At 34.1% G+C, this 12687-nt stretch overlaps 1 protein-coding gene across 1 annotated transcript; it reads right to left on the bottom strand.

Annotated features, from left to right (window-relative positions):
* Positions 1-2100: 2100 nt before the first annotated feature.
* Positions 2101-10862, bottom strand: LOC126759123 (prosaposin). The gene is made up of 12 exons (XM_050473750.1): positions 10642-10862; positions 10423-10504; positions 5986-6268; positions 4929-5906; positions 4392-4709; positions 4102-4324; positions 3921-4042; positions 3652-3832; positions 3235-3591; positions 3009-3154; positions 2805-2946; positions 2101-2740 (listed from the first exon to the last, which is right to left on the bottom strand). Exons 1-12 carry the CDS (start codon positions 10685-10687, stop codon positions 2736-2738), a joined length of 2883 nt encoding a protein of 960 aa, XP_050329707.1. The 5' UTR covers positions 10688-10862; the 3' UTR covers positions 2101-2735.
* Positions 10863-12687: the final 1825 nt, after the last annotated feature.

Here is a 12687-nt window from a genome sequence, read left to right as displayed (position 1 = left end):
GTGAAGTTTACGAAATATATGTACGTATGTATATACATATGTATATATGTAGATGTGGGGTTGCTGTAAAAACTTTTGTCAGGCATTATTTTCTGGTATTTGAAGAATGCGAGCTTCGGTCGCACCGAAGCTATAATGCCCTTCACTCGCATAAAATAATTCTCACAAGAACTTGCTTTTGATGCGCTGGTTGTAAGTTGATCTGAACATTTTCTATGGAGATTGTATCGTCGACTTGGACAACAATCCATTAAAGGTTTCTTGTCAAATAAAAAGGTTTTCCATCAAAACACATGATTTTGATCTCAAAAACTAAGCGGCTTGTTCGCGTATATGCAGACTGACATAGCCCAGCTCATAATGCTGATAATTTATATATATTTCTATATGGTAACCGACGTTTCCTTTTAGGTATTACAAGCTTCGTGGCAGACATAAGGGATCGTCTCAGTGGGATTTGCTGCATTTTCGAATAGTACACACTATAATAAACTTTCTCTCAAATTTTGAAATCGAAATTCAAATTATTATCATCGCTACAGCATTTTTTGTAGAAAGGGAACAGAGTGGAGAACATAGCGACTCTAATTTTAAACACGTTTTTCTCAGAATACGGTTTTTCAAAACGGTTTCCACTCTCAAAGGAAGAGTTTTGAAGATATCTAGTTCCAATTTGGAAAGAACATTTTTAACGTCATTCGCTATCGCGCTATGGAAGCTTTTTTTTTTTTTGAAAACTTCCTATTTTTTCTACGAAAAACTGTCGAAAAAACGTCGATACTTTTTGTTCAAACCGATTTTGTCAAACTTCAAAAAAAAAAAAACAAAAAAAAAGCTTCCATAGTGCGATAGCGACTTTCCTACAGATTAATAATCTTTTTGAAATTTTTTTTAGACCAAAATGCGGCGTCAATCGCAGACATCGTACAGGACCTTTTTTTACGTGTCATTTCAACAATATATTAACCTATTATACACCCAATAAATGAACATAAAAAAATCATTTTGTATGCGTCATAAATGTATTTATTTATAACAAAAAACCGGTCCGATTAGTTCAATTCAACACCAAAAAAAAAATCGCGAAAATCAGTGATTTTTCGGAGGGTCACACTGAGACGATCCCTTAATATACCCAGTTCACGGTATAATGATCGAAGCAAACATTGACTTGCGCAGGCCCCAGCTTAATTCAGTCATTGCATTCAATCTCATCGAATCACTAACAGAGTTTGCTCGTCTTCCTTATGAATCCGTTTCATGCCAATTGGGGGGTCAAAAAAATCGGATGATCCCATAACAATCTCGGCAATTTGCGGTTTAGTTCTGGTTTCAAAGCGATATTGGTGCTGGAAAAGTCTCAACGCAATCAACGGTGATAGCAAAAGAAACAGGGTCGAATTCAATTCATGATATTTTTTATTTAGCAGTATGATAGAACAACTTTGATTATCAAGTTATCAGTGATCTCGGCCATCGAGCTGTGATTCGACGCCGCACTCTTAAGATCTTATAATGGAATATTGTGTAAGCTTTCGTCAGATATTGTCGAAAATCATCACCGAACTTTGGAATATGGAGTTAACAGTATTGGTAACAACACCTTCGACTTATAACTGTAATAGCGTTCAACAAATAATAAAATTTTTAAGACTATATTAAGTTTGCTAGGAAGTTTTTAACACCAAAAAGATGTGTCCGAGTCGGGCAAATACAAAACAAATGTTTATTTTTTTGCTAATTGGGGACTTTGTCCTTGCTACTCGACCGTGAAACTCAAGTGTATGAATAAACCCTCCTTTAACGGAGCCTTTCTCATCACCGAATTAGTATGAAATTTCTCTTAAATCCGAGCGACTAGATTTGCTACAAACAATTAGACAAACGGGCAACATAATTTAATATAGGATAAGTTTGCCCCTCACGGACTAAAATAATAATCGCACTTATGGATAAAAGGCATACAAACTTTCTAAAACAAGTAGTTGTTCAAGTGAAACTCACGTCTTATGTCCAGAATGGCGCCAAGCCAAGACCCAAGCAATGCTCAGCTACATACCTTCCTATACAATGCATTTTATATAAAATTTTCGAAAGTAATTTGGTGTTATTGAATTTTAAAATACAATTTATTTCTGTTACTAATAACATTAAACATTCCTCATTGGAATCTAGCATAGAAAAATCTTTCAAACCGAATGTGAGATACAGACTTTACCGTGACTTCAGTACTTTTCATTTCGTTATTGATATTTTCGTTTTCATTTTCGTTTTCATGCTCAACTTAGTGCCGCTTATTATATATATAGTATGTATAAGTATATGTATTTATATTCTGCTGCTTACTACAATAAAAACATATTATAATTATTTAAAAAATGGCGCTACAACATTATCAAACTTCGTATTTCTTAGCCAAATATAACCAAGAGACATCATAGCGCATACAATCACATTACCTTAGCGCATGAAAAATTTACAAATATACTTATATTCATTAAGTGAATATGCAAAAGTGAAAATTTAATTATTTTTTATAAAAGTAAACTCCACTGTTTTCTACATAAATGTTGTAGTTTTTGGTTATATATATGAAATAAAAAAATAATAATTCACAGATTTTATAGAATTTAAAGTAAGGTGAATAATAGATTAGTTAAAAGAAGTTAATCGCATCACAATTAATCATCATCACCGCCATTCTATTTACTTCGCAACTCCTGTAGAAACACTTCTTAAGCTAGAAGACAAAGATAAATAAAAATATGACAAAATAATACATTTTTTCGACTGCTTACACTTACCGGATACTCTGGCAAAAGCCAAGCTGGATTTCTCACCGCTGAAACACTTGCCGATCTTGGCGCAAATGCTGCTTTCGTCAGTTTCGCCATCGCGTGCAAGATTCAGAATGCTCTGACCATAAGTTCTAATCATGCGGTTGCACTGAAATAAATGATACATATGCTTAGCAAAAGTGTGAGCGAATTTAAGTCACAGAAACTTACAATATCGTAGTATTTGGCAGAGAGCACTTGGCAACCCTCCAAGAGCATATAGTATTCTGTAACCGATTCATGATCCAAATGCTGTTTGAAATATGGCAATAGAGCCGAGGTAGCGCCATGACAAACGCCGCACTCAATGACTTCATCTACAAGTACCGGGAGAAAGAGAGAGAGGTAGAAAATATGTGCAACCAGTAATCGTGTAAATATAAAAACTGACACCTACCGCTGACCACATCCAAGCCGGACATGCACAACTGCATTTGTTGGCACATCATTTTGGGTGGCACGCTGCCGATCAAAGCTAAAATAGTGTTTATATATTGATCGATGAATTTGGTGCAGCTTTTTGTCACCGTTTTCGGCATTATTTTGCAAATATTCTCAACAGTGTGTTTAATTTCATCCTGAGTCGTTGCATTCTTCAATTCAGACTCCAATTTGGTCATAACAAATTCACATAGCACACAAGTTGGTGGATCCTTCACTATGTCATCCAAGCCGGTGAGGCGATCATTCTGCCTGGCGAGTTTTTGATCGGGTAATACAACAACGTCGTATTTGAGTGCCTCATCGATGTCCACTGGAAGAGTTACAATATTTGTATTTAAATACATTTGTTGAATATATATATATTACTTACAATCTTCTTGTTCGCTCCAAAGACACAGGCCGATTTCGCGGCAAATAACTTTCGGCGCCATTTCTTTAACAATTAAATCAGCAATTTTATCTCCGTATTTGGCTACGTACTTATGGCATTTTTCGCGTATATTCTTGCGTAATTTGTCACAAGATTTATCCAGAGCCTGTTTGATTTCATCCTGAAAAGTAAGGATTTGTGAATATAAATTTTGTTAAGATGCTTTCAATAATTCATTATTCTGCCATTCCGATAAACAGCTTTCCTACCTTGGTTTGGTGTTTTCCAATTCGCTTCTCTGCAATTTTAATGAACTCCTCGCACAACAAACAGTTTGGTGGTGCACCGAATGCGATTTCCACCGATTCGTTGCTATCGATCTCATTAACTCCTAATGGAAAACAATATATGTATATTAAAGCAACATTTTGCTATATAACAATAACTAACCATCTTCACGGCTCTTCGCTTCCAAAATAATACCCAAATCATCCAATTCATCGCCAGATGACGGGCATAATTTCACGGCAACACAGATTTCTTGTGGCGTAAAATCGGTGATCAACATATCGACCAGTTCGTTCGAATAAGTTTCGACAAAATCAACGCATTCGGTTTGAAGTTTTGAGGGCAAATGGACACACAAATGATCTAGCACATTCTTGATATTTGCCTGGAACAATAATAAATAATAATCAAAACACTTTTACGAAACCAAAAAAACTACGTTATTAATTTACCTTTGATTTGTCGTTTTTGATTTTTGCTTGAGCTTGTTGCACAGCAAACAAACACAGTGGACAAGTGGGTTTGTCGCTCTCCACATTTGGTTGGGTTGATGGCTTGGTTGTTTCCGGAGCAAATATCTCTACGTCATCGAAATTGTCATGATTGGCTGGGCACATAGACAATTTAGGACAAACTTCACGGGGATTCAGACCTTGGACGAGGAGCGCTATAACGGCATCGCCGTACATATCAATGAAGTTGTGACATTCACCGCGAAGTGTATGACCCAAGCGGTCACAGACATTATTAACGAGATCTTTAACTTTGTCCTAAAAGTAAATTAAATGAAATTTGAATTTTTATTCACGCAATTTGGCATGAATTATTTTTTAAACTCTGCCGCTAAAACAGCAACAACATTGTTTAATACACCAGGACAGTCTCTGAAGAAATTGTTCAGATCGGGCCACTATAGCATATAGCTGTCATGCAAACTGATCTATCAAAACCAAGTTCTTATATAGAATCTTGTTTTATACTCATCTTACCTCCGTGGTTGGTGTTGAGAGTTCCACCTGGATATAGTGCAGCATATATTCACAGAGAGTGCACAGTTCGCCATTCTCCACTAGTAAACTCGGATTAGCAGCGCCCATTAGTGTATCAATTGGCAAAGCCATCTCGTGTATTTGCTCTTGTGTAAATTTCGGTTCGTTAGCGCCCAATTTGCGTAGAGTAACCTTAATTTCGGCTGGTGGGAACGAGGGCAACAATGGTCTAATTTCACCCTTGAAAGCCTCATCGTTACCCTTTGGACATACACCAATCAAGAAACAAGCACCACTAGCATCCAAATTGTTTACCAACGCATTGTAGATCACATCATAGTACTGTTCCACCAAACTGTTGCACTCCTCTTTGAAGCCCTTAGTTTGATTGCAGAGGCCATGTAAGACTTGTTTGAATTCCGTTTCGGTTGTGTTGGCAATTAGTACGTCACGCAAATGTTGCACCAATTGTTCACACAATTTACATGGAATATCATCACCCAAATTACTGGCAAGTGCCACTGTATCTACGGGCTCTGCAGGATCCTCAGCGTGTTTGTGGTAATTGGCGACGCATGAGCCGGACATGTGGCATATGCCGAAAGCGTTGAGATTCTCCTTCATATGATTGTAGATGTCGTTAAAATACGTCAATACAATATTGGAGCAGGCATCAGAGAATGACGACATTTCACCGCACAGATGCAAAATATTTTCGAGCACTTCGTCGCGGTTGGCCTTATTGAATTTCTCAGCGATTAAGGAGCTCAAGTGATTGCAATTACCACAGGTTAATAGGTGTTGTTGTTGTTGTTGTTGTGGTGTTGTCGTAACAATTTCTTGAGATTCTTTGGATTCCTTGGATTCATCAGATTCCTCCTCTTCCTTCAATGTGCCATCCAAAGCGGATTGGTAATAGAATTTCAGTAGCTCATCGATATGTGCATTGTTGCAGAGGCCAGCGACAGAACAAACTTGCTGTAAGCGTTGAAAATAAAATTAATATTATATATACGTATATACATAAATATAGATTTATATTTATGAGTGCTCTTACATCTGGATTCATTTCTGAGGACAGCGCCTCCACGAGCTCAGGTACAAAATCGTCAGCCAACTTGTCGCATTCCTTCTTAACAATTTTGATTGGTATGAGATTGCAGGAGCCCTCGAACACCTCTTTCAACTCCTCCATGGTTTCATTGCTGCGCAGCTGATCACGTGCCTGTGTCACCATATCTTTGCATATTTTACAGATGGAATCATCATCGACCTCAACGTTTTGTTTTTCCCACACAGTTTGTATACAGTGACGCACGGCATGACAACCTTTAGCATTACTGTAAATTACAAAATTAACAAAACTCGATTAAATATTGGAGTATACCTCGTATATATACAGAGAGATTAAATTCGCTGCGGAAATGTGGACATATTTTGCGCTTACAATCATTTGTTATTGTTTTATTTTGTGTAAGAAGAATATATCACGCATGTAGATATCAACGAATCGTCTTCATTGGATTCAGATAAAGTCGCGTTTCGCGAACAAAGTACATATGGGAGCTTGTGTTTACTCTGATATGAGTTCATATGCATGGAATTGCATAATTATTTTATTGAAAAAAAAAAAATTTAATCAGAATAGGATATGTAATAGCATCATATCAGTACTCGTCAAAGACGACACCGCGATGAATTTTCCACGACAATCGGGCTACTTACAATCCATGAAATGATGATGAAAAAATGAGCCGAAAGAGAAAAAAAACAAAATTCGCTGAAGGCACAGAAGGCCATTCCAGCCGAAACTGTATGAAAAATGGGATTAAGCATTGGCATTGGTTCAGAAGCCTATTTCGATAAAAAAAAAAAAAATATTAGTGAAAATGTAACGTTTTTAGTCCTGCTCAAATTTGATCAGATGCTACTTTTAGATGTACTTTCCAGTTCTTGAATACTAGTACCCTGAATATAGAATAATATGACAACTAAGTACACGCCAAGTCTTTGCAATATGGCATAGTGTGAAAATAAAAATCCTTCTTTAAAGGGAAAATGCTAACTTTTTAATTTTTTTTCACGATAACTTAACATTTTTTTACAATGTTATGCGATTTTGCTAAGATTGTACCACTGCAAATACTGCACACAATTGGAAACCTATTGGTATGGTCTGGGAGCTAGATCAGCTACGGCTTTTATACATATAGAAAAATTTTTTTAAGTTTTAAATGCAAAACACCCATTGCTGATAAAGCTAACGAAGTCACAGTTTATTAACACTTGACAGCAAGTAGCACAGTTTGCTTCGGCACCATGCTTTTATATTTCAATCTTTAATAAACTATTGGATGAGAAAACATATAAAAAAGTTGCTTATAATTGATAAGACGTGAATAATGAGCAATATTGTAATATCTGCAAATAATAGTACAAATGTACTTAGAATATGCATACTCGCACAAACAAAATACAACCGTGAGGTCGCAGCATTGATACACATACATACATAAATACATTTGTGCAAAATACTATGAATATAATTAAATAATTTTGAATACAACTTAATTGAAGACTATTTACTAATTAACTGTTGTGGGAAATGAGTATCTAACGACTTTTAGGGATACCACTGTAACCCACCCTCCATGTATAAAATTAATTAAAATATGTAAGCATAAATCGAGGGTTAGGAAACCTACAGTTCATCAGCATGCAAACACATGCATTCACTTATGTGGGCACTGTGTCCATATGTAAAGCATGTGGTGTCAGACAATAAAAACAAAATTTGTGCTGCACCAAAAGTACATTATCAGCAAAAAAAAAAGTACAGAAGTCAATAAATTTTCAATTACTTGTAGTATATGACTGATTATTGTGACAAATAATTTCAACCAACCATGGGAATAATCAGCAAAGAACTTTCATATACCTACAATATAAATTAGTATGTATTTATAAAAAGATCGAGTGAAGTCAACCACAAAATTAGCGATTTTATTTCGGTTGTACAAATTACAATTCCATAATATAAATTTAAATATACTCATTCACATGTTTATCAGTGCAGAAACCTCGTAAAAATTTAGGTATATAATTCCCAGGCAATAAGAAAAAATCGTTAAAGAGCTTAGCGATTTTCGGTTTTTTGTTGTATAATTTCTTTTATGTTTAACAAACAACATAAGTAGCAAGCAAAATGGGATAAGTAATTTGTGTGTATGGAATAACAATATAAAGCACGCAAATTTGCTGGAAGACGATAATACAAATATTTTATTTATAGACTTTTGTAAGTATGCAAAGAATAATTAAAAATGGCTAAAACTCAAATATATAATATATTTATGGCTTACTACAATATACACATAAAAAGTGCGTAAGAATTAGTTTATAGTGATAATGTTCACATTTCAAAAAAAAAACAAAAATACATACAAAAAGTCAATTTATACAGTTATAAATTATCGCCATTTCGATAAATATGTGATTACTTCTTCCAAGTAATACGCAGCCTAGCTTAATCAGCACAAAACAGTTGTAATTTGCATTAGTAACGCTGGGGCACATAAGTACGTCAAAATATATACTTAACAAATGATAAAGTGCAAATATGAAAAAGTTTCTATTGTAAGCAGTAGAAAATATTGTGATTGCATACATGCAATCGGACAACACATTCGCCCGAGTTCGACGAAATATACATATGTACATATGTATACTTAAAAAATGATAAAGTGCAAATATGAGCAGCTGAAAAGGCTGGAATTTCCTTTGTAAGCAGTAGAAAATATTGTTATTGCATATATGCAATACATTGGATAACACATTCACTCGTCTTATTTATCAAAAAAAAACTAAAAAGAACTTTGTATTTAAAACGAAGAAGCCGCCCAATTAGATATTGAAGCCAACACAAGATCTTATGTTGCTTCCAGTTTATCAATTTTTTTAATTGTACGCGAGATCTGTACAAATATACACTTCTTCCATGGTTCAGGGTATATTTATATGGATTCTTCATTCACTATATAGTACAAATGTACACATGGACACTTAAAATTCAATATCTTATAATGCTTTTAAAACAAATTTCCTTTCTTTTTAGTATAATATTTTGGGAATGTGTATTATTCCGAACACTATACGACATACCATATATATAGAGATATGCATTTTCTGTTAATGTTACTTGATAGCAACAAATACAATGAAATTCAATATAAAACCATCTGGGACGTAACACTGCAGTAGAAGGAGCTTTCGTGCAAATATTTGGAATATGAAGGTGTAAAAAAACAACGAAATCCACATGAGAAAACAATAACAAACAAACAAAAACAAAAAAAAATACACAAATCCAGACAAACACTTTGATTTGGTTTATAGTTTCAAGCGTATACCTGAGACTTATGACTTAGTCATACCATTCATTGGCGATGAGTAATGGAAAATATGACTCTTTTGTGTACACACACATATACTCCAAGTAAAGGGGTGAAAAGTATGCAATATGAACCTAATTGCAAACAGAACTAATTAAATTACAATCTTAAAGCGCCGCTCAGTAAATGTTTTCTTAAAATATCAGAGAGTAATGTATATGATACGAGTATGTACATACATATATATATGTACAAGCAAGTTTTATAAATATTTATTAAAGAGATGCCAACAAGTTTAAAAGACCAAAATAACTTAGGGTTATCAGCTACTAACTGTTTGCTCTATTTTCTGTTAGTATCAGATTGTAGAATAAATTGCATCGTAAAATCAACACCCGTTCACCAGTCACAACAAAGGCACAACTAAGTAAGTGTGGGTATCTACGTGAAACAGAACTCTTATCAAATAATTTTTTCGTTTTTGTTTTTCATCCGTTAAAATAATAGAAAACACAAAAAATATACTTGCTATACATATGTCTGTATATTTACTAACTATTCGGTTGGGTAACGCAACAAAGGCAAAATAATAAAAACCGAGAAATATACAAAATGGCTTGAGAAATTGGGAGAGAAAAATATTAACACACTCAACAATTTTCTACCTAATAGCAAAATGAACAATACTTATGCAAAGCAGCGCTAATCAGCGCAAACGCCGGCCGTGCTGCTGGGAAAACCTATACGCTGACGGCAGGTAGATATGAGAACTCTTTTGTTTTCATTTGAAAACATATTTACGAGTCGAGCAAATACATTTGCAAATGTTGTTGCATTCCTACAAATTTTCTTTAGATCGCTGCTCTCTGTCGTTTTAGCCTGTTGTACGTCACTTTTGGATAGCATCCAGCGGCGCAATTTCTTTGACTACATTTTATTTATTTATCAATTTTTGTTTTACCTTATCTTATTTCTTTACACTTCGTTTTGTGATGTTTTGATTTCGGCCATTGTGATAATCTTTTGCGTTTCGCAAAATTGTTAACACAATAGCTTGCTTGAGGTAAAACAGCTGACACAACAGAGCTAATAAGTATACTTACGTTAAATTGCTGCACCAGTAACTGGGACCCCAAGTGCATTGTTTCGCTCCTAGCATTGGTGTTGCATTCACGAGAAAAGCACCTGCAATTGCAAGAATATTATAGAAACGTCTTAAATACAAATATACGTATAAGTTGTTGAAGTACGTGCGGTGGCAATGCAGGTATATTGCGTACAATGGGAAGTTTTATGTAAAATTTTATATTTTTTCTACTTACCAGCCAGAAGCGCGATTGCAGCGCAAAGTAAAAAGCTGCTCCGCATCTTTTCTTTTTAACGTATAACGGCACTCACAATCGAATTTCTTACGTTATCAATATCACCAATGAAAAAAATTGCTTAATTTTAAACACAATAAAATTTATAAATGTATATTTTTGTTAGTCCGTCACCGAATATAAATTGAACTTTATTCGACAAATGATAGAAGATGAATAATCGAAAAATAGAAGACAAGGCAAATTGAAATTTTTATTGTGGATTGACAGCAGAGCATGAGCAGAGCGACATCTACTGTGGATCATATGTATGTCTATGCAGTGTTGTGAAATTGAACAAATGCATTAAATTTAAATTCATAATTAATTTTTTTTATGTTAAATGAGTTTTTTAACTGTTTGAAATTTGTATACAGAAAAATAATGTTTAATGATTTTAGTTTTATATTTATAAAAACATAAGAATGTTACAATATTTAGAAGATAATTATGGTTCTTTTAAAACTCAAACCGCTTTATCTCATTTATGGAACCTTATGAATGAACACAAATAATGATTGAAGACTACTCACAATTTTGATTTTTCACCGGACGGTGGCTTCAGAAAGAAAGCGTGTTTTTAAACAGACTTAAAAAATTACTGACATTATTAACAAAAATCATTTTCCATCAATTATAAGCTGACAAATATAACTAAGCAAGTCGTGCGTAAGTTTCAAATTGATCGGTAAGACCGTTTCGAAAAAATTTTCCTCACCAACTCGAGAAAACTTTTATATCAAAAAATAAAAAAAAAATTTAAAAATGCCTTCAAACACGCTCTTCTTTTCGAAACTATATGCTCGATCAACTTCATTTTCAGCGAATATTCGCAAATATATCCATATGTATAAATTCGATATACATAAATAAGCAAACCAAAGTTTTTTTGCGAATCCACATGTGGATTTACATAAATTTCTTTTTAAACTCCCATACCACAACAATCTCATTGATGTTCTTTGCTATGCATATTGGAAATAAGTTAAGATTTTTACCTGCTGTAAAGAGATATCACGGTCCCATTTAAGTGCTTTGAATCCAATTAACTTATATATGGTAGTTTTGTTTAGGGTCTGGTCTCCTTAATGTGAATACAGAGTGATAGAGTTCGCTAAAGGTCTTTCGAAATTGAATACAAATGAATTTTACAATTTTTTCGCAGATTATACTACGAGATGAGATAAATAAGAAAAAGTTGGCTTTGGTAATTCCTGCCGAACTTCACTTTCAATAAAATACATTGTTTTCTTCATTATTTATATGTTCTAAATTAATTTTTAACAATGATTTGTTGTTAATTTTTTGTTTTATTTTGGGAGCATTCTGTGCTGCGCCAACGTTAACCACATTCATTACAAACACCTTAGCAAAGTTCCAAACTCTGCTCTCGCACTGCATTGCCCACTAAATAAATTTTGCTGCAAAAAAGTCTGTGATATTTTAATGAAAGTCACATGTAGATGGCGCCGACATAATTTTTTTTTTATATAATTTGTCATATCGTCAAAATGAAAACGAAAAATTTAAGAACGTAAATTAAAGACAGAGAACGTATATCTGATTAAAGATCGTACTAGATCGTAGAGAACGTTCTCTGCATATCATTTGAAGAACTCGTATAATAAATTTGTTATACTGTGTATACCAGTTTGGTAAGAAGTGTTCTAATTGTGGACAGAAAAAAAAACTACGGAAATCGTTGGTAAGTGCCGCCACCGCACTAACCAGCAACAACAACTTTAAAGAACTGTGCACAAATACCCTCAACTTCTTCACCGTTCATAGCTGCGAACGAATCAAGCAATTAAAAGCATGTACATATAGTATATGTTACATATGTATGTATGTACAATAGTCAGCGCTTTTCCACCTCCTTTCCATGTAAAGGTAATTCATTCAATTATTTGTGTAATTTACCATTTTTGTTGCTTTTGAAAATTTATTAATGCGTTCATTGTTTTCCGTTGCAATAATTGCCGAGAGTTGCGCGTTTATGTTTTATCT

The sequence above is a fragment of the Bactrocera neohumeralis genome, chromosome 2 (genome assembly GCF_024586455.1).
Source record: "Bactrocera neohumeralis isolate Rockhampton chromosome 2, APGP_CSIRO_Bneo_wtdbg2-racon-allhic-juicebox.fasta_v2, whole genome shotgun sequence".
Taxonomy (NCBI): domain Eukaryota; kingdom Metazoa; phylum Arthropoda; class Insecta; order Diptera; family Tephritidae; genus Bactrocera; species Bactrocera neohumeralis.
The sequence above is the reverse complement of the archived record's forward strand: the minus strand, read 5'-3'. Positions and strand labels throughout refer to the sequence as shown.